The sequence below is a fragment of the Polypterus senegalus genome, chromosome 15 (genome assembly GCF_016835505.1).
Source record: "Polypterus senegalus isolate Bchr_013 chromosome 15, ASM1683550v1, whole genome shotgun sequence".
Lineage (NCBI taxonomy): Eukaryota > Metazoa > Chordata > Cladistia > Polypteriformes > Polypteridae > Polypterus > Polypterus senegalus.
This window is the reverse complement of record NC_053168.1, coordinates 113,930,158-113,957,161: the sequence shown is the minus strand read 5'-3', so window position 1 is coordinate 113,957,161 and position 27,004 is coordinate 113,930,158. Positions and strand designations below refer to the sequence as shown.

Below are 27,004 nucleotides of genomic sequence, written 5' to 3'. Positions count from 1 at the left end.
ATCTACTCCCATCTCTGTCAGCTTGTCCCTAAGGAGCAGAGGTTGGATGGTGTTGAAGGCACTAGAGAAGTCCAGAAACATAGTTCTTACAGCACCACTGCCTCTGTCCAAGTGGAAGAGGGATCAGTGTAACATATAGATGATGGCATCCTCTGCTCCCACCTTCTCCTGGTATTCAAACTGCAGAGGGTCGAGGGTGTGTCGGACCTGTGGCCTCAGGTGGTGAAGCAGTAGCTTATATTGCCAGGCCAGCTGGTTTTGCAATTTCAGAATATATACACTTTAGGTGCAAATCTGGGCTGAAATGCTTAATTGTAGAGGCGGGCTCTGTACCAACCAATGAATGCTCTTCCAGAAGTAAAATGCATATAATGTATTGATGTGGAATAAGGAACACAAGCAGAACAGAATCCTTTTGCAAAAAAGAAGGCCTACTAAAGCCTCTCAACACAACTTTTCTAGGCCCCAGGTAAACTGAAACACATAGTGTATTTAAAGTATGCTAAGAAAAGTTCATTCTAGTTTCTGTCCAGCTGAATTTAGAAAGTTTTTATCATTCTTATTTTTGTATAGCTTTGTAACATACAGTTGTTAATCTGAACCACCAGCCTGGTAGATAATGAACAGGGCTGGAACATACAAGATTACAGGATTAGTTAATACCTTTTACTTGCTGCGTGACTTTGCACAATTCAACTGACTTACCGAAGTGCAGTGTCTACAGAAACTATGTATGCTGTCTGTGAAGGCTATGTAAACCTTTTAGTATTTTTTACCTATTTTGTCACTGGGGGCCTTAGTTCAAGACAGATTAAACATATACAGTATTTTTAACCTATAAAACATTGTACTTATCACACCTTCCCAAATAAAAGCAAATGCTTACATATTTGGGAAGTGCTTAAAAAAAACAACAAAAACAGGAACAATGATATTTAAACAAGTGGTACATTTCAACTTCAAGTTGAGAGGGGATATCAAACTTGACGACCGCTGTTGCTGATGTCATCACCTGAGGATGCAAGATTGCAAGACTAGAAATCACAGAGGGTAACAAATTAGATGACTCAATGACAATTTTTCAGCACAGTTTCACGTTTCCAAAATATTGCAAGCGTACTCCTTTTTATGTCAGCCAGTAACATGCTGCCTGACACAGCTGGCGCAATACATATGGTTTAGAGGTATGGTACATTCAGCCTCCATCTCAGACCTTTTTTCTTTTTCCATTCTGTTTTGGTATATAAAGCACAAGATATCTTCTGTTTGTATGGTCTATAACACCCATGTTCCTTATTCCTCGTAACTGCATTATATGCATTGCACTTGTGGATGACAGCTCATTGCTGTCCGCTCTCACGCACACACAGCCTACCCCTATGACTTAAGACAAAATCAAATCTGTTTAATTTTGTTGGGGTGAGTCGTAGACTAGTTGGACCGTGTTGCTGGGTTGTCAGACTACATGTCTGTGCGCTCCAACTCTCTCCAGACTCATGGAGATTAGGTAAATGAAGTCTGCATGTGAAAATTGCTGAAAATATCTTGTAATGTGACAGGACTTTTAGCCAACTCAATATCCCTAAGCTTCTGCTTTATCTCCAATCCTGTGTGGATCGTAATATCATTGTACTAAATCTCATCTTAACTTGACTATATTTGTTCATTTTGCCTTATAGAATTGTTTACATTAAGCTGAATTTTTATAGGAATGATGAACTGCAATTACAGAATATATACACTTTAGGTTTAAATTTGGACAGAATTGCTTCATCATAGAGCCTAGACTAAGCCTAGCTATATTTTATCAACAGTAGCTCTTCACCAAGTATGCCATAAAATGTTGCCATAAAAAGCATACAATTATAAATCAAAGTAGCAAATGCAAGAAATTACCTTTAATATGTGGTCAATCACAAGGAAACAAACTTGAAGTCTCCCAAATTACAGTAGATATGGACAAATTGACAGTAATTGATGAGACAGTTGAGTTGGGGTCATTACAGTAGAATCACAGAATGTAGCTACAGGTAAAGTTCATTCAAAGGACACAATAAGTTCATAAACGTGTTTTAGTAAAGGAGCTGAATGGAAAAAAACTTGAGAAAAGTTTTAAACAGTAGTGGCCACAAAACTGTTCAAGTGTTCATTAGGAGTTCCACAACAACTCTTCCAAGTCACTCTTGAGATTTCCAATTGGATTTAGGTCAAGATTTTGACAGGCTCACTGGAGAACATTTACCTTTTGGTTGTTTGGTCAGTCCATTCATGCTTTGTCTGTGGCTATGAGGTTACCAAGTTGAAAGGTATCCTTCCTTTTCAGTTGTATCTCTCTTCCTCAGAGCTGTTGTATTTCTGTCTATAGCTTGTTCCTTTCAGTTTACGAAAGAGTTCTCATTTCTTATGGAAAGAAATGTCTCCTTACCAGAATGCAACTTCTAGCATGTTTTATGGCAGAGATGGTTGTCTTTGAGTGATTTCTTGTAATGGGTTTTTATTACATGTATTAAAACTATGCTTTTCTAACCTGGTGGATCTTATGCTTCAAATGAGACTCATTACTGGTTCTTAACAGTGAATTTCCTTTTCTCATCCTCACAAGAAGAATCCAGAATTGTGGATAACTTTATGAACGGCTCACATTGACAAGACTTTGACAGAAAAACCTGTGTGTACTTCACTAGTGACACTTGATACTAGTTAGTCACCTGTTCTAGTGGGATGACCTTGTCAAGGTAAGGAGTTGATGATGCCATGCACTTTCCATGCCCTAATAACTGACCATGCTCCATCTTGAAAATTTTTTTAAACGTTATTATATCCACCTTGTGACCTGAACCTTTTGTCAGCTTTGTCCTGGTTGTCTTTTGAAAGGTCCCTGCTTATAGTCGACTCTTTACTTTTATGCCGAGAAGAATAATTACAAGGATGGTTGATTTTTATACCAAAAATCCTAATTAATTAAAAGTGACACGTGAAATTTAGTCAGCCTGTTCTGAAATTTTAAAATCCAGTGGTTATAAAATATCAAATTTACAGAGAAATATTATTAAGTGACACTTATATACCATTTTTTTCATTTATTTTCTAGTCTTTTTGACACTTTTCTTTTAACTTTCTTCAATGGATTTTCGTCCCACTCAGTATTGGTTGTTGCCTTGTGCAGGGGGCTATAGACACTGGGCTCCGACTTCCCACAAACCCTAATTCTTCTCTTAACTTTTTTCAATGCATTCTTTATATTAAAAAAGTGCTTTATGCTGGGAGCCCTGTTTGAAAGGCTGCATAAAGTTTCTAAATGCAACATAAATACAGCATTCTATACTGTATATCACCACTGGGCTGGGATAACATCTACATAGCCCCAAATTCTTCTATGTCTCTTAATTTTCTTCCATAAACAGTGTATTCAGGGATAAAAGATAACATGGAATTGGATCAATATGAATAGAAATTCTGAGCTGTTCCACATGCTATCAGGATTAGCTCTTAAATGTTGATTGTCCTGCCTAAGCTTAAACTACACATCAGTGTAGAAAATGTATTTCATTTATGCGGCAAGCACATGAATCAAGAGTCATTGGAAATCATCAGCATAAACCATAACAGTATGAATCAAATAAGCACAGCAATGCCAAGTGAGAGGTTATGTTGTTTTTTGTTTTGTTTTTTTGTCTAGTGTCAGGAATCAATGAAATGGCATCTACTTATGCTTTGTGCAAGAAGACAGTGACAGGTGACACATCCAGGGTTTACATCCACCTAGCATGAAAACTAATGGGACCACCATACATCTCTAAATAAGATAACTGGATTGGAAAATAAAGAATGTACCGTATACTACTGTCTGTGTAAGAGCAATGATCCAACTGGCAAACAATGAAGATCAGCTGATGTGTGATGCAAAAAGCTAAGGGTAATGAGTTTTAAGTGATAGAAAAGAATAGAGAGTACAAGGTTCAAGTTGCTTTCCAACCAAAAGTAAAATATCAAAAGCTGTAGAGATGGAGTGCACTTTCAACTTGGATCTTCAGTCACTCACTAATTAACTTAAAAAAACAAAACTAATGTCCAATCTTTTTGATAGCCAAACCTTTGAAGAAAAGCCTGTGTATTTCCACACTGCTGTTGGTCCCATTTCAATATAAGCATGGACTCATATATAGAATCATTAATGATAACAATCACTGGAGACCATCTCTTTAAAAACTGTTCATCATTTAAAATTACCCCTGCTTCTTCAGACATGTTGGGACACAAGATTTGGCCAAGTAGTTAAAGACAAGGCAACTTGAAAACTGTTGGGAAGGCAAGAGCTGAGACAGTATAATGAGGCATAAGTGGAGTTGAATACAGGTGATTCACAGTAATTAACAGGGCATTCTAAGCAGAAGGCACTTCATCGCTAAACTGTGAACACACAAATGTGCTCTGTGAAGACCTATAATTAGCAATGACACCTTTTCTGGTTAATTTTCATATTTTCAAGAAAGTAGGAAAAATTAATTATTAAGCAAAAAATAATACGAGAAAAAAAAATTGTAAATGGCTATGGAGGTTAAAATTTTAGCACAAACCTGAGATTCTGTTATGAAAGGAATAAAAAGAATATAAGGAAAAAAGGAATTCATTCAAAAATGACATAAGTAGGAGAAGCAAGACAATGTTTTTAATTCCCTAATATAATAGACATCTTTGTATAATATGCACATATAAATGTTAAGTTTTTAGGTAAAAATCTAAACCCCACGCTATATATGATACACATGTACAATTGCACCCTTAGACAGGAATAGATAGATAGATAGATAGATAGATAGATAGATAGATAGATAGATAGATAGAATAGGCAGGGTGTACAGGCTTTCTTCTATCCAATATCTTAATCTGGGGTCCATCCATGTTGTGAAAGGGACTTCTCATTTAATTAGGTGTTTTGTAACAAATTCTGTCTGTATCCTATCTAAGATTACCGGTGGCATAAGTTGTTTTTATGTAAATCAGAAAAATATTAATTGTTGTCACAGTGCAAGTTGATTTTTTTTCTCTTTTTTCACTTTAGTTCATTTGCCTGTACTTCAGTCACTAGACATTACACTGACTAAACTACATTTTTCATAAAGATGATAATCTGCATGAACAGGACAGACTACCTATTACCTATGGGGAAGTAAATTCCAAGGAAGCAAAAAAGTACTATCCAGTGGGAATAAACACATTTTAGTCATGTTAAAGCTATGTAATTAAGAATGCAAAGTGCTTTTACATAAAAGTGAATGACAATAATACTTTAAAATCATGGCTTAAAACATTCAGACGCTGCAGTTTAAAAACCAAAAACCGCTCATTTTGTGAAAATGTACTTAATATATAATATCCAATATTTTGCATGTTGTTAACAGAAATAAAATTCTTCTGACATCACCTTATTGTGAAAAGACTAACTGACGTGCCTTTACCTTGCATATACAGTGTCAAGTGTCAAATATGCGTCTCCTGAAATAAGAGGTCAGTGTAAACCAGATGAATGTGATGATACAGGTACATGTGTGTGTTGAAACAAAGGAAACACAACAATATACCACAAAACTGGAAATGTGGACCAGACACCTTTCGTATAAAAAAAAAAAAATCAAAAATTTTAAAATTCACTAAAGTTTAAAGAAGATACACAATATGGCCAAACGTATATAGACACTCCTCCAAAATTGAGTTTGGGCTTTTCAGCTGCACCCAGTTACATACATTCAAGTATAAAGCCTTACAAACTCCATTGACAAACATCACCAGTAGAATGCATCATACTGAAGAGCTCAGCGACTTTAACTGTAACACGGTCATAAAATAACATCTTTGTCAGTACATTAAATTTCTACATTGCTAGGTCTGCCCTAGGCAACTGTAGGTGTATTTATTGTCAAGTGAAAGCATTGAGGAGCAACAACGGCTTAGCCATGAAGTGGCAGACCACACAAAGTGGGGCCGACAAGCAAAAAAAAAAAAAATCACCTATCCCATGTTGTATCACTCACAACAGATTTCTAAACTGCATTGCCTCTGGAAGCAGCACGAGTACAGGAAATGAGTTTACGTGACAGAGCAGCTGCGCACAAGCCTAAGATCATTGCACAGTGCCAAGCTTAAGCTACAGTTGTGTAAAACGGTGTTTCTCCACTTTTTTGGTGTTGTGATCCACTTTGTCCCAAGCAAGTGTCTTCATAATCCCCAAAGTGGTCCCCCTTAGTGAATCGAGCATTACTGCCAGAGTGGTGCCCTTGTTGACTTGAGTGAGATCAAACATGATTGCTGGAGCAGCGACCCCACTCCTTGTTTAATCAATAGCAACTTGAGACCTACTGGCAACACACCACAGTCCAAAAGTGACCCAGTGATTGAGAAACACTGATGAAGAGCACACTGCCATTGGATTCTGGAGCAGTGGAACAGTGTTCTCTGGACTGATGTATCACACTTCACCTATCTGGCAGTCTGATGAACAAATCTGGATTTGCCGGTGAATGCTACCTTCCAGACTGCACATTGTCTACTGTAAGGTTTGGTTGAGGAGGGATAACTGTCTGGGGCCTCTTTCAGGCTATGGGCTGGATGGATCCCTTTGTTCCTGTGAGGGGTGCTGTTAATCATATAGCATAAAAAGACATTTTATTAAATTGTGTATCTCCTCCTTTGTGGAAGGTTCTGTTCTGTTCCAGCATGACTTTATGCCTGTGCACAAAGTCGGGTCCATAGAGACATGGAGGAACTTGACTGGCCTGTACACAGCCCAGACATCAACTCTGCTGAACACCTTTGGGATGAACTGAAATGCCGATTGGGAGTCAAAAAATCAGTATTTATTTGCTAAATTATTACTAAACAATATTTTTTCTTTACTTTTAGTCATTTGTTACAGTTACAGTGTTCAAATACTGTAACTGAAAACGGAGCAGACCATAGCAACAATAAGCATTTTTCACTAATGCTGTGAACACTTTTGACTGGCAATGTTTTCTATTTTTTTTTCATGTAGTGTGTAATGAATGCTCAGTAGTGTTTATATATTGACTGGCTTTGTGTGTGATCCGAAAGCCACATTTGGTTTTTGAGTAAAGACAAAGTGGTTTGGAGTCCATTGTTTCAGACCAGTCCAAGGTTTTGTAAATGCAGTGTTTTTATTTTAGATTTTTTTTTGAGAAGAGGGTAACAAGCTTGAGGAAATGTGTTTTAGCAATTCTGAAACACTGTAATACACTCAAACCATACCTGGAAAATGCATAACATTCTGCCACTGGCTTAACCCTTTGGTTTTAAAATCTTAGACTTACAGGCGAGAAAATATCAACAGATGCATTTCTTCTCTGCTCTGTAGTCACTTTTGTGGGCTCTCTAAATCAGTATTGTCAGGGATGCCCTGGGGCAACGACCCGGCCGGGACGCCTTGAAGGACCAGAAGAGGGTCTATGCCCACCCTGGATCACGTGGGGGCCACCATCCTGGTTGCTTTGGGGGTCACGGGTAGGAGGCTTGGAAGCACAACCCTGTAGGGACCCATGGTCACCGCCAGGGGGTGCCCCAATGCCTTGGGGACCCTGGACCTCAGCACTTCTGCCACACCAGGAAGTGCTGGGGGGAAGAGGAGAAGGGACACCCGGAGAGCTTCTGGGAGAACATCCGGCACTTCCGCCACACTGGGGCGTGTCCAGGGAGGAGTGCCGGGAAACACCTGGAGTCCATCCGGGGTGAAATAAAAGGGGCCGTCTCCCTTCATTCGAGGCTGGAGTCGGGTGGAAGCAGGATAAAGCAAGAGAGGAGAGTGGAGGCGGCCCAAAGAGAAGGCATTGAGTGGCCAGGACAGTGTGGGGTTTGTCTGTGTCTGGGCCACGTCCACAGTATGTTCATTATAAACTCATATTTGTAGTTGTAACTGCAAATTAACTACGTGTTCATAATGATTTTCTGTTATTCACAAGTTTAATGAGACATCTCTCTAGGCCACCAAGCCACATGAGAAAGATAAGCCACCATTCAATGTCCCTGATACCTAAGCTAAACCTAACAGTCGACCCTGCTTCAAAGCTACCAATATCTCATCATCCTGCAATGCTAGCTAGGATTACTGGTAATAAAGCTTTGCCCACATTTTCACACACACCACAAAGCATGCTGTAATGCACAATGTTCAGTTAGCTCAGGGAATTAATGCACTTGTGTGGAATTACTCAATTTCTATCTACAGTATGTTTTATCCTTTATCCCTCATTCTCCAGGCAGTGTCTTTTCTGATCACTACATGCATTTCTCCTTAGCCATTGTTATTTAAATGTTTTAGTTGATATCGCCAATTAAACTGTTGTTACACCACTTCATGAATGGCAGTGTACAGTATACTGTGATGGAGAGGACAGTGGGTGAGGCAATATCACTTTATTCAGGCTTCTCACATAAAAGCTTACAGATAAAATAAGCATTTGATAGCATGTTAGTACTGGTAATCACTAAACACACTCCCTCATATTCTGTACTTTATTTTATGAAACCTTTTTTCCCCCACTCATTAGTAGAATCATGAATTCACAACAGGAGCAAGAAATTTCCAAGGCTCAAGGAGGGCTGTTAATTGCTGTGAAGACAACAGCTAAATGCTCCTCTTTTGCAGCTGGATATGCAGTATGGAGATGATGGTAAGCATGGAAAGAAAATATCAGTAGATTGTATTTGAAAATTGAATTAAGACAACCAAATTGTTTTATAATTTTACAACAGTGCCTCTAATACTAAAATGCCACTTAAATATAAACCAAGTTATGGCAGAAGAAATTTCTCAGCGTAGAAAGATTTTGTCATACCTTTACTTAAGTATATGATAAAAGGAACTTCCCAGTTTAAACCTTCAATAGAAATCCAAAGTAAAACATTAAAAATATTTTATATATAGCATTATTTTAAAGAAACAGTACTACTAAAATAAAGAGATATTTGTGAATGCACTGATTCACAGCTAAGCCTATCTCTTGGGAGCTAGGGCCCAACAACCCAGAAAAGTCTAGATAAAGGAAAAATCAACAACTTTTACAAAGATGTAAGACAGGGATTATCATATGGGTAATGTGATGCAAACAAAAAGAAATATAAATAAATCTTTATGTTCCCAACGAGTTCTTAACCAATAATAAAACAATTAAATAAAACATGACTTGTTCATTTGTCCATACATAAAAGGTGACCACTTACTCTTCTCTATTTCACAAAAGCATTTAATCCAGTTATCCTAGGCTCCATCCCAAACTTTGTTTGGTTTTCATAAATTGCAGAATGGCCTATAAAATCATTCTTTCCCATTACTACTCACCGAAAAGTTACTCTGTGCAGCGTAATGCAGAGGAGTGGCTCCCTGACTATCAGAAGGAATTGTGCCTGGCCTGTTCCTCTCCAACAAAAGGTGTACAATTTTGGCGTGACCTTAAATGTAAAATAGACACTTTAGTAAAGCAGAAATGTCCAGTGTGCTCTCATATTAATCTGTTGTTGTCAGGGTGACACAGAGAAGTTACGTATAAAATTGTTACAATCAGAGGGTCAGAAATTTGAAGATTTGGTGTGTTAGAGCCAGAAGGCACAGAAAGATGTAGAATGAATGTTTAATGTGAGGTGATCTGAGATGGGGATCAAAGGTCGGCAAAAACACTGAGTAGTTTCAAGAAGAGAGTGGGGCACAAATAATTTGAGAAAATTGGCGCAGTGCAGTTTATAAAGTGTTTAGCGTGGGAAGTCGAAATAGATTAAACTTAACAAAATGCACACAATAAAAGGAAATGCATTAAAAAGAAGGTAAATCTTACCCAGAAGAGCTGCCCAGTGCAGTGGAGTCCGAAAGAGGTTGTCATAAGATGTTACATTGCAGCCCTCATAGGAGGTCAAGACATCCACCACAGCCTCATTACCATCCGCCACAGCAAAGTGAAGAGGAGTCCGACCCTCATAATCCTGCCAGTTGAGCAAAGACTCCGTGGGAGCTGCTTCCTATTCGGAAAGAACACAGCATGTGTATGTGAATGTGAACTAACTGCATTATTTCATACACAGCTCTGGTCACAGATTCTCCTTTTAGAGAGTTTCTCCTGAAAACCTGGCAAGGGTTTGTGGCAGAAGTACTCTTGACAGTATCAGGCATCATACTATCTAGCAAAAATGTATTACATCCTATAATGGCTACCTGACTGCACCGATTATTAGAGAGTAACTTTATTTCATTTGTGATTGTTTCTTTAAACTCGCTTTGTTCGCCAACCCCCGTGTTTGGTTTTCCGGATGCACACTTTTAAGACATTTTTTTCTTTGAATTCTTGCTATTTCATTAGTTTCACTTTTATTTCAGAACTTCTGAAAAAACAATATTTTGAATCTTTCGAGTCCCAATATGCTGAATCTTTTTACTGAGGTCAGTGAGACATGTGTTTAATTCCATGTAAAGGAAAATATGTATATTTTAGAGATACAGACACAATTTACACTGCAAAGGTAGATTTAACAGTGAAATTCAAATATTTCTAAAACGTATCGGTAGTATTTAATTGTTTTAGGTTAGATTATAAAGGTATACCAAGCAGTTCTCAATTATACATTTGCACACCTTACAGACCACATTTCTATTTTTTATATCCTGTTAGAGTTTACCTTCAAATATTATAAAACAGATTTAATAAGTGACAATATGATTCACAAAGATGTGGAAAAGGAGATTTTCAGTCAATATTTTCAACCCCTTATTAACATTGTAGTTTATTTTCCTTTAAATAATAAACAACTTTTAATATACATTTACAGTAATACCTACATTACATGACTGGTGTCAGCCAGCTCCAGTATGCATATATGGGCATTTATAAGGAACGTGTTACTAAATGGAAGGAATAAGCCCTTAGGAATTGGAACAGTGAAGTCAACATAACTTTGTTTCCCTTATGCAATAAGTTCAAGACGAACTTAAAAAAACAAATGCTGATCATATGGTGCATGCTGTTAGCGTTATAAATTTTGAATTTTATTTAATGAATATCAGAGCTACACAATCAATAAACCAAAGCCATTAGTCATATTATTAATTTCTAGCAACATATGTTTCACTACTTTCATATATGTCAAACTTCAGTTCATGTTTTGGAGGCCTTGACTTTTACTGGTTTGTTTTAGAGGAGCAGCAGTTTGCACTGTCATAGACCAATGCTGCCAGCTATTCACAGCACATGTGAAGATTCTCATAACTGTCAGCCAGTTCATACTGCTCTGTCACATTTGATTCTTTAAACTACACTTTTTGTATGAAAAAGTGCTACAGAAAAACATGTTGTTACCCTTTCTGGATTACAATGGCTTATTCACCAGTGATGCTGCAGCTTACCAATCAACAATACAAATAATTAAATCACGACTGTAGCCAAATCATCTGAGCTTTGGCCATACTGTTTACTGAGGATGGCTCTCTTCTGCTGGTTAGTAAAATAATTCTCTCATTGTACCTGGAGTAATTTCCCTGAATGTGACACTTTCTTCAGCCCTTTGGCTTGGTTCAAAGAGAATATACAGCCCGCTAAAAGTACTGGAACAGCAAGGTCAATTCATTTGTTTTTGCTATACACTGAAGACATTTGGATTTAAAATCAAAAGATGAGTATGAGATGACAGTTCAGAATTTCAGTGTTTATTCTATGGTAGTGACAGCTAGAAGTTTAAAACAACACAGAAGATGGCACCTTTTGTAGTAGGCCAAACATTATTTAGACAAGCAAAGTAACTGTATAGGAACAGATAGTCTTAAAGTAAATAAACAATATTTGGTCTTGTACTGTTTGCAATAACCGTATCAGGCCTTTGGCTCGCTGACATCACAAAATGGTTGGTTTCTTCTTTTATTATGCTTTTTCAGACTGCTACTGAAGCCTCTTTCAGTTGTTGTTTGTTTTGGCAGTTTTTACCCTTCAGTCTCTTCTTTAGATGGTGAAAGGTAGGCTCATTTGGGTTAAGATCTGGTTATTATCCTGGCCAGTCTTAAACCTTCCAGTTATTTCCCCCAATTAAATCCTCTGTTGAATTGGCAGTTTTTGGGGTTATTGTCTTGCTGAATAATGAAGTACCTCCCCAATTAAATAGAATGCATTTCTCTGAAAATTGGCAGACAAAATGTTTCTGCAGACTTCCGAATTCCTTCTGCTGCTACCATCATGAATGAAATCATCAAAAAAAGATTAGTGAGCCTGTTCCAGGAGCAGCTCCACAAGTCCAATCCATGACACTACCTCCACCATGCCCAACAGATAAGCATGTATATTTTGGATCATTAGCATATCTCATCTTCCAGCACACTCTGGTCTTTCCATCACTTTAGCAGAAGTAAATCTTGGTCTCATCAGTCCATAAAACCTTGTTCCACAAACTCTGTGTCACAGCTCTGTACTTTTTTTTTTTTTTCCAAATTCAAATCTGGCTTTCCGATTCTTAAAACTGATTAGTGGTTTGCATTTTATGGTGAAACCTCTGTATTTTATTCTCAAAGTCTTCTTTGAAAAGCAGATTTTGAAATCTTTATCCTTGCCCTGTGGAGGTTGCTGGTGATATCACCGATTGACATTTTAAGGGTTTTCTTTCTTTCTTTCTTTCTGATCATTGCTCAGTAGTCCAGTGGTTTCTTTCTTTTTCAGAGCATTCCATATTGTTGTCTTGTCCCTGTGTTTGGGCAATGCCTCTGACTGATTTTCTCTCTTTTCTTACCTTCAAAATGGCCTGCTTTTTCCCCTTTGACATCTCTGAGGTCTTCATGTTGGTTTATCCTTTTAACCAACAAACACAATCTTTACAAGTAAAACCCAAGGCTAAAACTAATAGTTCGGATTCAGAGATATTTATTATTATTATTATTATCTACTAGGTTACAAAAAACACCTGCCAGTCTCATGTTCCTATACTTTTGCTCCCCTAAGAAATTTGGTTATCTTCTCCAAAAGGTGCTGCTTTCTATATTGTTTATCACATGTAAGATACGAATACTACAAACTAAAAGCTGAAACTACGAGTTGTTGTTTCATATTTACCATTTGATCGTAACCTCAAACGTCTTCGGTGGATGGCAAAAAAAATGAATAGGCTTTGTTGTTGCAATACATCCAAAGGGAACTGTATATTCAATATGCTAACTTGTGCTTTTAAAATAAAAAAAATAAAAAAACACAAGATAATTATTTGTAAACACCAAATCCTCCTGCTGCATTTGCTTCTCTGCACTACTTTTTATATGTAACTGCTGAGTGCAGGGCTTAACCATGGATGCTTGCAGATGTGGAAAGCTGCCATTTCATTGCCAGCAGCAAATATTAGATTGTGATATGCTAAGCCACTTCTGATATAATTAAAAGCCATGCAAATTAAATAAATGCAAAACTGTTACAACTGCTCTGTTTTGTAGATATTGTTTTAACTCCTTTTTGCTTTTGTCTAGTGTACTGTCATTTAAAATCAACAGCACAATAGGCTGTTGATAAAAATGCAGTATATTAAATTAAGTGCTTAACTGCTTCACCTCATGTGCTATTTTCATTTCCTCCTGAAATTTTACTTAGAATTGATTTAATTTTTAATAATAAATTATTGAAGCAGTTTTATTAAAGATATATTTTGTTAAGCAACAAATTCAATAGTAATATTTATTGCATCCTAGGAGATCCCTATAAAGACTTGAAATTTAGTCTACCATTATATCATGTTGCCATTTTGTTTTTTGTCAGCACCACCATCTTATGTTGTTTTGGATTGGCTGTTGCCATGGTAACCTTTCCCAGAAGGAAGTGCTGCATGAGACATTATTGTGGCAATGTATAAAGGTTATAGCATGTGCATCCCTTAATTATCCAAGCTAAACTTGGCATATTTGGTTAGGAGTTCTGGTTAAAATTTATTTGGTTTCTCAAGATGTCTTTCTGGCTTTACCACTTCAACTTTTGGTAAGTGTTTAGGCTTCACTCGCATTGCTATTAGAATTTCTTTCTACAATTCTGGCCCAATATTTGACTAGGCTTTTCTCTTGGTCCTCTCTCATTAATTTATTCAGCATTACAGAGAGTTGCATCCTATTTTGAACTGTATTTGTTGCTGTTTGGGTAGGATCTGGGTGTTAATGCCTTAAGAGAAACACCTCTTCAAGGTGTTGCTCTCAGCTTGTGACTGGAAATCACTTTCAGCACCTTTCTGCATTATTGCCATGTGGAATCTCTCTATAAGGTGTTATTTTAGACTGGAAAGGTTTAATGCATACTGATCTGTACTGTATTGGTGTAGTTATGAATACTATTATTTGGAAAAAAAGGTGATTAAAACAAGACAATTGATAAGATGACGTAATCAGAAAGACATCAAAAGCACATACTAATAAAACATCTAATTTAAAGCTAAACAATGCATGTACTTCAAATCAAACACTTGTTCTAATCATCTGTCTCATAGTCATAAAATGCTGACAATACATTCTTGAAAAATTATCTGGTCAGACTGACCTATTTATGTGATGCAATAGATTAGGCAGGCAGTGTGATGTAGTGTTTAAGGCTTTGGACTTCAAAACTTAACACTGACACTATGTGACCATGAGCAAAACACTTCACTTCTGTGTTCTCTGATTGAAAAATAAAAATAAATGTATTATCTCTCAAATGTTGCAAGTATTCTTAAAGCCAAGTAAAAATAAATAAATTAATTAATTAGTTAAATGCTGCTGAAATACATTTCTATTACCTGAATTAATGCGATTGCATGTGGTTTAACTTCCAAGTGTTTTTGAGCAAATCCAAGTAAAAAGTATGCAGTTCTACAAATACAATGACCACAAATTACACAGAGAGCAAAAATGTTGCATCTTTGAACTCGGTCAATGGCGGCTATTCACAGAGTTATGATCATAACAGAACTGCCCGTGAGGTATGTTATACATGTGGGGCACTGCTGCAAAGCTGAAATGTTTCTTGAGCATCTTGTAACATTCTGAGCAGGACTTTAATAACTCATGTTTCCTTCACTTGGAAGGCCCAAGTAAAAGATTTACCAACTCTTACATTTAGCTGCTTTATGCAGCACTAGTTTGTAGTTCTCTCTCTATATATATTATATATATATATATATATATATATCTGGATATATCTATATCTATATATCTATCTATCTATATACAGTGATCCCTCGCTATATCACGCTTCGACTTTCGAGGCTTCACTCTATCGCGATTTTTTTCTCATAAACGCTTACGTCACTACGCATGCGCTTTCTGAGAACTTTTATCTAAGCCCCACGATGGCTCCTAAACGTGCTACTTTTTCTAAGCCTTCTGACAATAAAACTAAGAGCCGGAGGACGATGCTTACTATCCAGGAGAAGGTGAAACTCTTGGATATGATTAAAGATGGTAATACCCTACAAAAGCCTCCTCACACATATGAAAAGACAGCGCCAGCAACTAACTATCAAGATGTTCTTCAGCCGCGCACCCAGACACCCACTGCCTACTCCTGGTACTCCTTCAGCGGAAGAAGACAACAACGCACCTGCTGAAGATACTGCACCACCTCTGAAGACTCTCCTACTGAGGTCGTGCTTTCATAGGTTAGTGGTTGTGTGTAAGAACTGTGTGTGTTTGTGTGCAATTAAATGTACAGTAAAATAATCTACTATATAAAAGCGTTCAGGATTGTCCTTCCGTCCCATGAGTGCAAAGCGTAGCGGTATTCCGCTTATTACAGACTTACTACTTGCTTGAGGTACGAAGCGACGCAATGTGAGCAGAGTTCTGGTGCTCTCATTGTTCCCTTGCTTTTGTGCGCGATGCGCTGGAAAAATAGACAAAATTATGTCTCTGGAAAAAATTAATGTTGATGAAGTACAAATGCCTCACCGCGTAGTAAATCAGGGGAGATGGTGCTTGCTTATTGTCATCTATAGCTTATTTAGTGCATGAAACTCCATCTTTAGCGGTACAGATTCGGGCTGACATTGTACGACTTTGGACAGGCACTTGAGGGGATAAAAAAAAAACTTAGGTTTTCGGGAGATGTTATGAATGGGCACTTTGATGTTCTCTTTTCCTACACTTACATGCCTGATGTACACATGGAGCGCACAAAAATTGAGGATAAAGGTCGTCGCCTTAAAAGGCGAGTGCGCCTAGTAATATGATATTTGTAACGTCTAATATGTCTTATTTTCTCTTATTTTGTGTAATATATTGGGTAAAACGAGTGTAATGGTGACTAAAGGGTGTTATTTCATGTCTAGAGGGCTCTAATAATGTTAGAAAACGTATTTAGAATTTATGGCATGTAGATTTACAGGTTTTCTATACTCTAACTGCGAAAATATTCGATTTATAAATGAAGAATCCTACTTCGTGAAAATTCATTTATTACGGTAGAGTCTGGAATGGATTAACCGTGATAAACGAGGGTTCACTGTGTATATATATATATATATATATATATATATATATATACAGTGGAAACTCGGTTTACGGGTAACTTGGTTTACGAGTGTTTTGCAAGACGAGCAAAAATGTTTAATAAATTTTGACTTGATAAACGAGCGATGTCTTGCAATACGAGTAGTATGGATACACTTTGTCTGCTGAGCGTCATGTAAACACAACTGAGCTGATGGTTCTTCTCTCTCTCTCCTTATCTCGCTCGCCCAGCGCGTCTCTCTCTCTCTCTCTCTTATCTCGCCGCCGCCCAGCGTGTCTCTCTCTCTCGCCCCCAGCGCTCTCTCTCTCTCTCTCATCTCGCTCGCTCGCCCAGCGTGTCTCTCTCTCTCGCTCGCCCAGCACGTCTCTCTCTCTCTCTCTCCTTATCTCGCTCACTCGCTCGCTCGCCCAGCGCGTCTCTCTCTCTCTTTGGCAATCGTCTCCTATTTTCTGTCCGAGTCTGTGTTCCTCACTCATATAGTCAATATCTGTTTACTACAGCATTGCGTGTGCGCGCTGTGAAGTGCGAGTCCCCATCTTGCTCCCCAAAACACGAAGCTGAGTCTCAGTACTTTAACACCAGCTTTATTCAGCTTGAAACAGCAACAGCGCTGTTATTTATTGTACCGGGATCTTTATAATGTTCCTTGCATGACCCATTGACGACAGGCGCTTATAGCATGTCTGTGATCTTTTTGGATGCGCTTATACGGCGAACTGCTACAGCGCTGGGAGACTGCGATTGCTTTGGGAAGCTCTTCCGCGTGTTGTCTCGTTGGGTGGAATCCCACATGACTTTAGAAACTCACACAAGCCATGATTCTTTTTAAAGGTAAAGTGCAGGTTAATTTGTATTATGTATTTTACTTTATATTTTGTATTAATCATTTTTATATGAATAGTTTTGGGTTGTGGAACGAATAATCTGAGTTTTCATTATTTCTTATGGTGGGGAAATTCGCTTTGATATACGAGTGCTTTGGATTGCGAGCACGTTTCCGGAACGAATTATGCTCGCAAACCGAGGTTCCACATATATATATATATATATATATATATATATATATATATATAAAAATCAAATGTCTGTCTGTCTATGCTTTTCATGAGAGAACTGCTTAACAGATTTTGATTGGGTTTTATCTAAAATTTGCTTGAACATTCTGTTTGATATTGCGCTAAGTATTATAGATCGGTGGTGGTGCCAATTCATTTGCGCAACTCCAAGAGATAGGCTGCAGGCCAAGGAGAGGGGTAGGCGGGACCATTCTCACTGACGCGCCAGCCTCTGTTCAAGTTGGTCTGCCTGTTGCCACGTGTTGGAGTGTACCTTGCTTCTGCTTAGCTAGCGATACCAGTTTGTTCAGCAGACATTATCTAGAGTTTGTTAAATACTAACATTTCATGTTTTTGAGAGAGAGATCATAGCTATGTGTGTTTTAGATGGTACCTGCTCATTGGCAGAGATATCATAGCCATGTGCTCTTCTCCCCACGCAGGGGATGCTCTTCCATCAGAGATGAACACAAGCACATACAGTGGCAACGTTTGATGTTGGAGCGTACCTACCTTCCATTTGGCCAGAGATACCTTGCCAATTTTTTACTTTTTTGGCAAAGAGATCACAGCTACATTCTCACTGCAATAGCAAAACCAAAAATATTGTATATCAAGAGGCCCTCGATTAAGAAAGCTATCAAAATAAATTCTTCTCAATACAAATTATTATAATTTTTTTAATTGATTTTTACAGTTTGTTCTGTTTCACTACTTTGTGGGCAGAGTGGCAAGGGACAGCTAGTACAGTATATACTGGTTTCATTGTGTTGTGTGCTGTAAGGTTGAACATACAGTGCAATTTCTAGCTTTTCTGATGTCCACTCATGCACATGGACACTGAAAAACGATAGTGGTTGTAAGTTTGCATTGTTTCTCACGCTCTCTTTGTTTAAAAAATGACTGTTGGATTATGGATGTGCATCATCACAGACACAATAAGGTTTATTACAATATATCTTGTTATTAAATGTTCCTTTTCATTGATGTTATTTAAATCATTCTCAATAGTTTTAGAATTCATGTTACTGTATTTAAATGTTGTGGCACTTGGAAAATCCAGTGGTACCAAACTTGCAATCTCCTGCATGTTGGTTGATGTGCTTAGTACAGTACAAGATGGATGTCCACTACGAAATCTGCACTACACCTACTGGGTGAATTGCTAACTGGATCAGCTAGGCATGCCTAATGAATGAAGTACACAGAAAAAATAATATTAATGATAATGACAGCACAAAAGCAGTAGGCTTGGAAAAAGATTTGATATTCAAATCATTCCAAAGCAAAATAGTAAATATCACTTCAAATGGACCTGTATGTTATGGGTGAAAAGTAAAAGATAGTGGGAAGCAATAGAGGGTGGACACAGGATTTGCAGTTGTTGAGTGGTAATGAAGAGTGGAAGGGGGGAATCAGGGAGTCTGTATCTTGCCTCATATAATTTAAAAATGTGCCAGCAAGGAGTTAACTGAGAATGTTGAAAAGGACATGAGGTCACCAAACCCCGACGAGCAGCACACTCCTCGCCATTAACCCCAGGGAAAACTGAGAATAATTGAACTGATGCTAAATGACACGCAGCATCATTACTTCATTGTTAATCACTACTATTCTTTAAGGAGTCAGTGCCTAACAAGCTGAGGAAAATTATTGGTCCAGAATAAAAGCAAATAAACAGTGAAGGGGGGAAGAAAATCCATCCACTTAATTCCTCAAAGCTAAATTCTAATTAAAAAGACAATTTTGCTTTTGGGGCAAAAAAGTAAGTTTGGAGAGAATATCCTTTTGTCTGCATTTTAATTTAATTCTTTAAAAGAAACACAAATTTGGAAATCAATTAACTGACATGATTTGGTTGAGGCCTTAAAACAATTAAAAGGGAAAAAAGTGCCCCTGTTTTAATTCATTCCTGGCAAAAGTAGGCATTAGTGATTGCTGTTATTATTCTTATTATTTTTATCAATGCCATTAGTAGTAAAATGTTCATTTTGTGGCCTGGCAATGCAAATGTTCACAAAGGAGTTATTTTAACCACTTAAAACTGTTACCTGGCATTAGAATGTCCTGAAAGACACTATTAATTACCTGAGCTGAGTGTGAAGTTGACTCTACTCTCAAGGTAAACCACATTTATCTTCCAGCAGGACTGTCTGCTGCATAAACATTCACAATTCCACTTTCTTTCTTTTTTTTAACCTACTTGAACTACAGTGGACATTCATTAATATTACTTGCATTTATGTGGGCAGACCTACTCCCATTACTTTTCCAAATTTCTTAGTAAAAATAACTAAGTACGCAAAAACTGTTCTTTCTTTTTTAAGAAGTGTGGTTAGTGATTCAGACAATGTGAAAAGTTGTGAAACCTCCAAAATAAGTAACAGCAGGCCAGCCCAGAAGAGTCTCACCCACAAGTATAAAGTCCCCAAACTGATACTTGTAGGCTGTGGCCTACACAGGCCTAACAATAACTAGCATGTATTTAAAAAAATGCATTCAAGCTCCAGGGTTCACAAAAATGCATTAACAAGGGAGAAAAAACTGTAAAAACATTATAGAAAATGACACTATAGATAACAAACCAGGACAAAATGCTCTAATTTTCCCATGAGCAAAAGTGGATTTCCCTAAATTTGAACCCATTGCAAGTTGGTCCCAAAATACATTCTAAAAGCAGAATTCAACAAAATATAGCAAATAAATAAAGGCAAGAAATAATACAATAAACTGCAAACTATGAAATTCATCAAAGTGTTTTTCACAATGAACATGCTGTGCCTGGTGGTGACCTTGTTCACTGAATATTTTCCAGCAAATTCACTGTGCGGCTGACTTAAACAAACCTTTTTCACTCAGCGTCCCATGATGCTTTGCCAGACCACCATGTAATCACAGAGCTATGGCAGCCATGCACAGAACTTTCATAAATGTAATATTAAAAAAAAGAAAAATAAACTTGCAATATTTTCATTTGAGGGATACATTAGCTGACCATGATCAGAACATTATACGCACTGCCACCAGAATTAACACTGATCCCCTACAGCAGGGATTCTCAATGTCAGTTCTGGGGACCCCCTGTGGCTGCAGGTTTTTGCTCTAGCTAGCTTATGTTTTTAATTGGAATCCTGGGATAATTAAGTGAACTGTTATTGTCCAGATTCTGTGCTTTGGGAAAAATATAGAAATTACAAAACTACAGTAGGTTTGGTAAAAAAAAAAAAAAAAAATTTACACATATACAGTGCATCCAGAAAGTATTCACAGTGCATCACTTTTTCCACATTTTGTTATGTTACAGCCTTATTCCCAAATGGATTAAATTCATTTTTTCCTCAGAATACTACACACAACACCCCATAATGACAACATGAAAATAAATAAACTTGAGATTTTTGCTAATTTATTAAAAAAAAAACAAAACTGAGAAATCACATGTACGTAAGTATTCACAGCCTTTGCCATGAAGCTCAAAATTGAGCTCAGGTGCATCTTGTTTCCCCTGATCATCCTTGAGATGTTTCTGCAGCTTGACTGGAGTCCACCTGTAGTAAATTCAGTTGATTGGACATGATTTGGAAAAGCACACACCTGTCCATATAAGGTCCCACAGTTGACAGTGCATGTCAGAGCACAAACCAAGCATGAAGTCAAAGGAATTGTCTGTAGACCTCTGAGACAGGATTGTCTCGAGGCACAAATCTGGGGAAGATTACAGAAAAATTTCTGCTGCTTTGAAGGTCCCAATGAGCACAGTGGCCTCCATCATCAGTAAGTGGACGAAGTTCGAAACCACCAGGACTCTTCCTAGAGGTGGCCGGCCATCTAAACTGAGAGTTTGGGGGAGAAGGGCCTTAGTCAGGGAGGTGACTAAGAACCCGATGGTCACTCTGTCAGAGCTCCAGAGGTCCTCTGTGGAGAGAGGAGAACCTTCCAGAAGGACAACCATCTCTGCAGGAATCCAACAATCAAGCCTATATGGTAGAGTGGCCAGATGGAAGCCACTCCTTAGTAAAAGGTACATGGCAGCCCGCCTGGAGTTTGCCAAAAGGCACCTGAAGGACTTTCAGACCATGAGAAACAAAATTCTCTGGCCTGATGAGACAAAGATTGAACTCTTTGGTGTGAATGCCAGGCGTCACGTTTGGAGGAAACCAGGCACCGCTCATCACCAGGCCAATACCATCTCTATAGTGAAGCATGGTGGTGGCAGCATCATGCTGTGGGCATGTTTTCCAGCGGCAGGAACTGGGAGACTAGTCAGGATAAAGGGAAAGATGACTGCAGCAATGTACAGACACATCCTGGATGAAAACCAGCTCCAGAGCGCTCTTGACCTCAGACTGGAGTGACGGTTCATCTTTCAGCAGTACAATGACCCTAAGCACACAGCCAAGATATCAAAGGAGTGGCTTCAGGACAACTCTGTGAATATCCTTGAATGGCCCAGCCAGAGCCCAGACTTAAACTGATTGAACATCTCTGGAGAGATCTTAAAATGGCTGTGCACCGACACTTCCCAACCTGATGGAGCTTGAGAGGTGCTGCAAAGAGGAATGGAATGGACGAAACTGGCCAAGGATAGGTGTGCCAAGCTTGTGGCATCATATTCAAAAAGACTTGAGGCTGTAATTGCTGCCAAAGGTGCATCGACAAAGTATTGAGCAAAGGCTGTGAATACTTATGTATTTAATTAATTTAATATTTATTAATTTAATATTTATGAATTTAATCCATTTTGGAATAAGGCTGTAATATAACAAAATGTGGAAAAAGTGATGCGCTGTGAATACTTTCCAGATGCACTGTGTATATATATATATATATATATACACAGTGGAATCTTGGTTTGTGAGCATAATTCGTTCTGGAAACATGCTCGCAATCCAAAGCACTCGTATATCAAAGCGAATTTCCCCATAAGAAATAATGGAAACTCAGATGATTCGTTCCACAACCCAAAACTATTCATATAAAAATGATTAATACAAAACAAAGTAAAAATACATAAAAAAAATTAACCTGCACTTTACCTTTAAAAAGAATCATGGCTGGTGTGAGTGAGTTTCTAAACTCATGTGGGATTCCACCCAATGGGACGACACGCGGAAGAGGGCCCCAAAGTAATCGTAGTCTCCCAGCACTGTAAGCAGTTTGCCATATAAGCGCATCCAAAAAGATCGCAGACATGCTATAAGCGCCTGTCGTCGATGGGTGATACAAAGAACATTATAAAGATCCCACTACAATAAATAACAGAGCTGTTGCTGTTTCAAGCTGAATAAAGCTGGTGTTGTTAAAGTACTGAGACTCAGCTATGTGTTTTGGGGCGCAAGATGGGGACTCGCACTTCACAGCGCACACACACACACACATACAGTCACAATGCTGTAGTAAACAGTATACGCTCGTACGGATGTTGACTATATGAGTGAGGCACACAGACTCAGACGGAGAATAGGAGACGATTGCCCTCAAGAGAAGAGTAGAGAGAGAGAGAGAGAGAGACACACACAAGCGAGATAAGGAGAGAGAGCGGAGAGAGAGAGAGAGAGAGACGCGCACGAGAGAGATAAGAACCATCAGCTCAGTTGTGATCACATGACGCTCAGCAGACAGTGTATCCATACTATTCGTATTGCAAGGCATCGCTCATTTATCAAGTCAAAATTTATTAAAAATATTTGCTTGTTTTGCAAAACACTTGTAAACCAAGTTACATATATATATATATATATATATATATATATATATATATATATATATATATATATGCCAGCAACACTCATGACAATGACAAAACAATTACATTGTCAATCATGCTACGTTATTATTAAAATGTTTACTTTTCTTTTTTATAACTTCTTTAACACACTACTTCTCCGATCTACATACTCTCAAATAGACAAACCACATGCAGTGGCGCAATGGAAGAGGCTTTGCCTCTAGCGCCGACGTCCGAGGTTCAATTCCCGAGAGGGGGTGCACTGATTGTGTACGCCTGATGACCCCAAAATTAGGGCGAAACACGTGTTGCGTACTCTTTGCATTATTTCACAGTAAAACTATTTATATATATATATATATATATATACACATACATACATACATACATATATATCAGCGCTTCCCGATTCATTTTACCCTCGCACCCCCTTGGTTTGAGACTGAATTTGGGACTTTCATTAGTTGTTAGTTATAATCATCAAAATTAAAAGAAACATTTGAAATACATCAGTCTGTGTGTAATGAATGAATCTAATATACAAGTTTCACTTTTTGAATGGAATTACTGAAATAAATCAAATTTGTCATGATATTCTAATTTTATGACGGCACCTGTATATTTCAAGTGTTTATTTCTTTTCATTTTGCTAGTTATGGCCTACAGGTAATGAAAACTCAAAATTCAGCATCTCAGAAAATTAGAATATTACAGAAGACCAATGAAAAATGAGTTTTAATACAGAAATGTTGGCCTACTGAAAAATATGTCTATGTATGCACGTAATACTTGGTCAGAGCTCGTTTTGCATGAATTACTGCATCAAAGTGATATGGCATGGAGGCAATTAGCCTGATGTACTGCTGAGGTGTTGTGAAAGCCCAGGATGCTCATCTGCATTGTTGGGTCTGGTGTCTCTCATTTTCCACTTGACAGGTTTAGATCAGGCGAGTTTGCAGGCCAATCAAGCACAGTGATACCATAGTCATTAAACCAGGTATTGGTACTTTTGGCAGTGTGGGCAAGTGCCAAGTTCTGCTGGAAAATGAAAGCAGTATCTCCATGAAGCTTGTCAGCAGAGGCAAGCATGAAGTGCTCTAAAATTTCCTGTTAGATGGCTGCGCTGACTTTGGACTTGATAAAACATAGTGGACCAATACCAGCAGATGAGATGGTTCCCCAAATCATCACTGACTGTGGAAACTTCACACTGGACCTCAAGCAACTTCGATTCTGTGCCTCTCCACTCTTCCTACAGACTATATGGGACATTGATTTCCAAATGAAATGCAAAAATTACTTTCCTTTGAAAAGAGGACTTTGGACCACTGAGCAACAGTCCAGTTTGTTTTCTCCTTAGCCCAGGTAAGATGCATCTGACGTCTCTGGTTCATGAGTGGCTTGACACAAGGAATGTAATAGTTGTAGCCCATGTCCTAGATACATTTGCTTCACAATCCTCTCAAATCTGCAGTTATCCCTATTGCTTGAGCACCTTTTTCTTCCACATTTTTTCGTTCCACTCTACTTTCCATTTTTCTATTTTTTTGAGATACTGAATTTTAGGTTTTCATTAGCTACAGTATAAGCCATAATCAGCAAAATGAAAAGAAATAAACTCTTGAAATATATCTGTGTGTAATGAATCTATATAAGAGTTTCACTTTTTGAATTGAATTACTGAAATAAATTAACTTTTCGATGATATTCTAATTTATTGAGATGCACCTGTATATATACACACATATCAATATTACTATATACCACACATATATATATACTGTACATTGGTCATACACGCACACTTAGGGGGCAGCCAAAGGATCCAAAGAAGCGTGAAAGAACAAGTGATAGAGGATTGGGACAGAATACTAATGCCTTTTCTCTTTTCCCAACAGAAGATTAATTAATCTTTTTCACTTCGGTCCCACATAATAGTACCACTTCCGGCACACGATGAAGACGTCATTATTGACCCACACTAATGACCTCTTTACCCATCACCTTCCTACAAAATCATTTCCGCTTCCTCTCAGTATCTTATTTCCTGCCACCATTCCATAAAAGACCCATGAAGAGATTGCTTTGTTGTCAAATGTGCTTTTTACAAACTTTGACTGTTGAATCAGTCTTTTACAACTACTCAGACCACTGACACTATGCGGGGAATTCCCTCAAGTCTTTTTTTGTTGTTTTTATCTTATTTCTTCACAGATTGGCTTAGTTGGCAGGATAACTGTGCAAAGCATGACAGAAAAACAGGACCTGAACACCGTTTTGAGGACCATCCTGACTGAACTTCAAATGGTGAAGGCTGAACTTGGGGAAACCCAAACCCAACTCGCTGAAATGGAGGCTCTACTCGCACCAGCCCAAGTGGTATAACCAGAGGCCACTCCCCCTCCTCCGTTAGTTACTCTTTTGGAGGGGGACAATAACGAGTCTTACATTCCAATTTTTGAACGTATAGCCACAGGAAAACTTGGGCCAAAGATGGAATGGGTGCACATACTTGCACCATACCTGAAAGGCAACGTGCAGTGGGCCTATTATGATCTGCCCGATGAGGAGGCCGTGGACTATGATAAACTAAAGGGCAAGGTTTTTAAAGGCTACTCCATTACTGCAGATCAGCAGGAGTGGGAATGTTGTCTTTGGAAGTTTGACCCCAAAAAGCCTACCAGAACAAAGGCTTTTGAGATTTGGGGAAAAACCGGGCGATAGATTTGGGAAAATTCTGCCCCTTTTAAAAGAACATATGGACAAGGCTCAATCAGCGCGGTCTTGATGTTATAATAGAAACACCACTCTCCATGAATTCCTCCCTGGGAATCGTGTTATGGTGCTTGTTCCTGCTTCCCATTCAAAGTTATTGGCTCATTGGCAAGGCCCATACAAGATTAAGGAACAAAAAAGACTCAATGATTATTTGGTAAAACAACCTTCTCTTAATCTCGGACCCAATTTGACCCAACAACAAAGACTGGAGCTAGAAACTGCTATCCTGTCTGTCCTGGAGGTGGTTAGCAAGCAACCAGGTCGAACTTTGCCGATTCAGCATGACATTATTACAGACCCGGGGGTAATTGTCAGGGAACATCCCTATCATCTTCCAGAGACAAAAAACAAGCTGAAGTGGAGTTAGGGAACACGCGGATGTTAGATCTGAGTGTGATTGAAGAAAGCTACAGTCCCTGGTCCAGCCCTATCATCTTGGTCCCTACGCCAGATGGGAGGTTCTGTAATGACTTCCGGTGTATCAATCAGGTCTCTAAATCTGATGCCCCGAATTAAAGAGCTGCTTGGGGGGCTAGGAAATGCACAATACTTAACTACTCTTCATATGATGAAGGGAAACTGGCAAATTCCCTTAACACTTGAATTACCACAGCCTACGAAAAAATCCCTTCGCACCTCTCCATTGACTTCGTGCACCAAAAGGCGACAGATTATTCAGTGCGAGCAGAAGCACGCAGGTGGCCGATTGCTTGTGCTATAATACAATTGACTTGGTGGAAATCAATGCACGTGTACTGTACAAGGCATGCACGGGGGTCACTGAGAAAAGAAGAGTGTACATTTCGAAATTCTACGCGTGACGGTCATAAGAGTCGACAACGTCTGCAATGTTGAACTTTCTTATTTATGGCCCCATCTTCACGAAATTTGGTAGGCGGCTTTCCTGCGCTAACCGAAACCAATGTATGTACTTATTTTGGTGGTATGACGCC

At 38.4% G+C, this 27,004-nt stretch overlaps 1 protein-coding gene across 3 annotated transcripts in view; it reads right to left on the bottom strand.

The window, feature by feature from the left end:
- Positions 1-27,004, bottom strand: part of invs (inversin) — a 202,741-nt gene that overhangs the window by 61,343 nt on the left and 114,394 nt on the right. For all 3 annotated transcript variants that reach the window (XM_039737489.1, XM_039737491.1, XM_039737490.1), the window contains 2 exons: positions 9,840-10,020; positions 9,350-9,459 (listed from right to left, as the gene is read on the bottom strand). In XM_039737489.1, the coding sequence (XP_039593423.1) occupies positions 9,350-9,459; positions 9,840-10,020 (291 nt within the window). The remainder of the gene's footprint in view (positions 1-9,349; positions 9,460-9,839; positions 10,021-27,004) is intronic.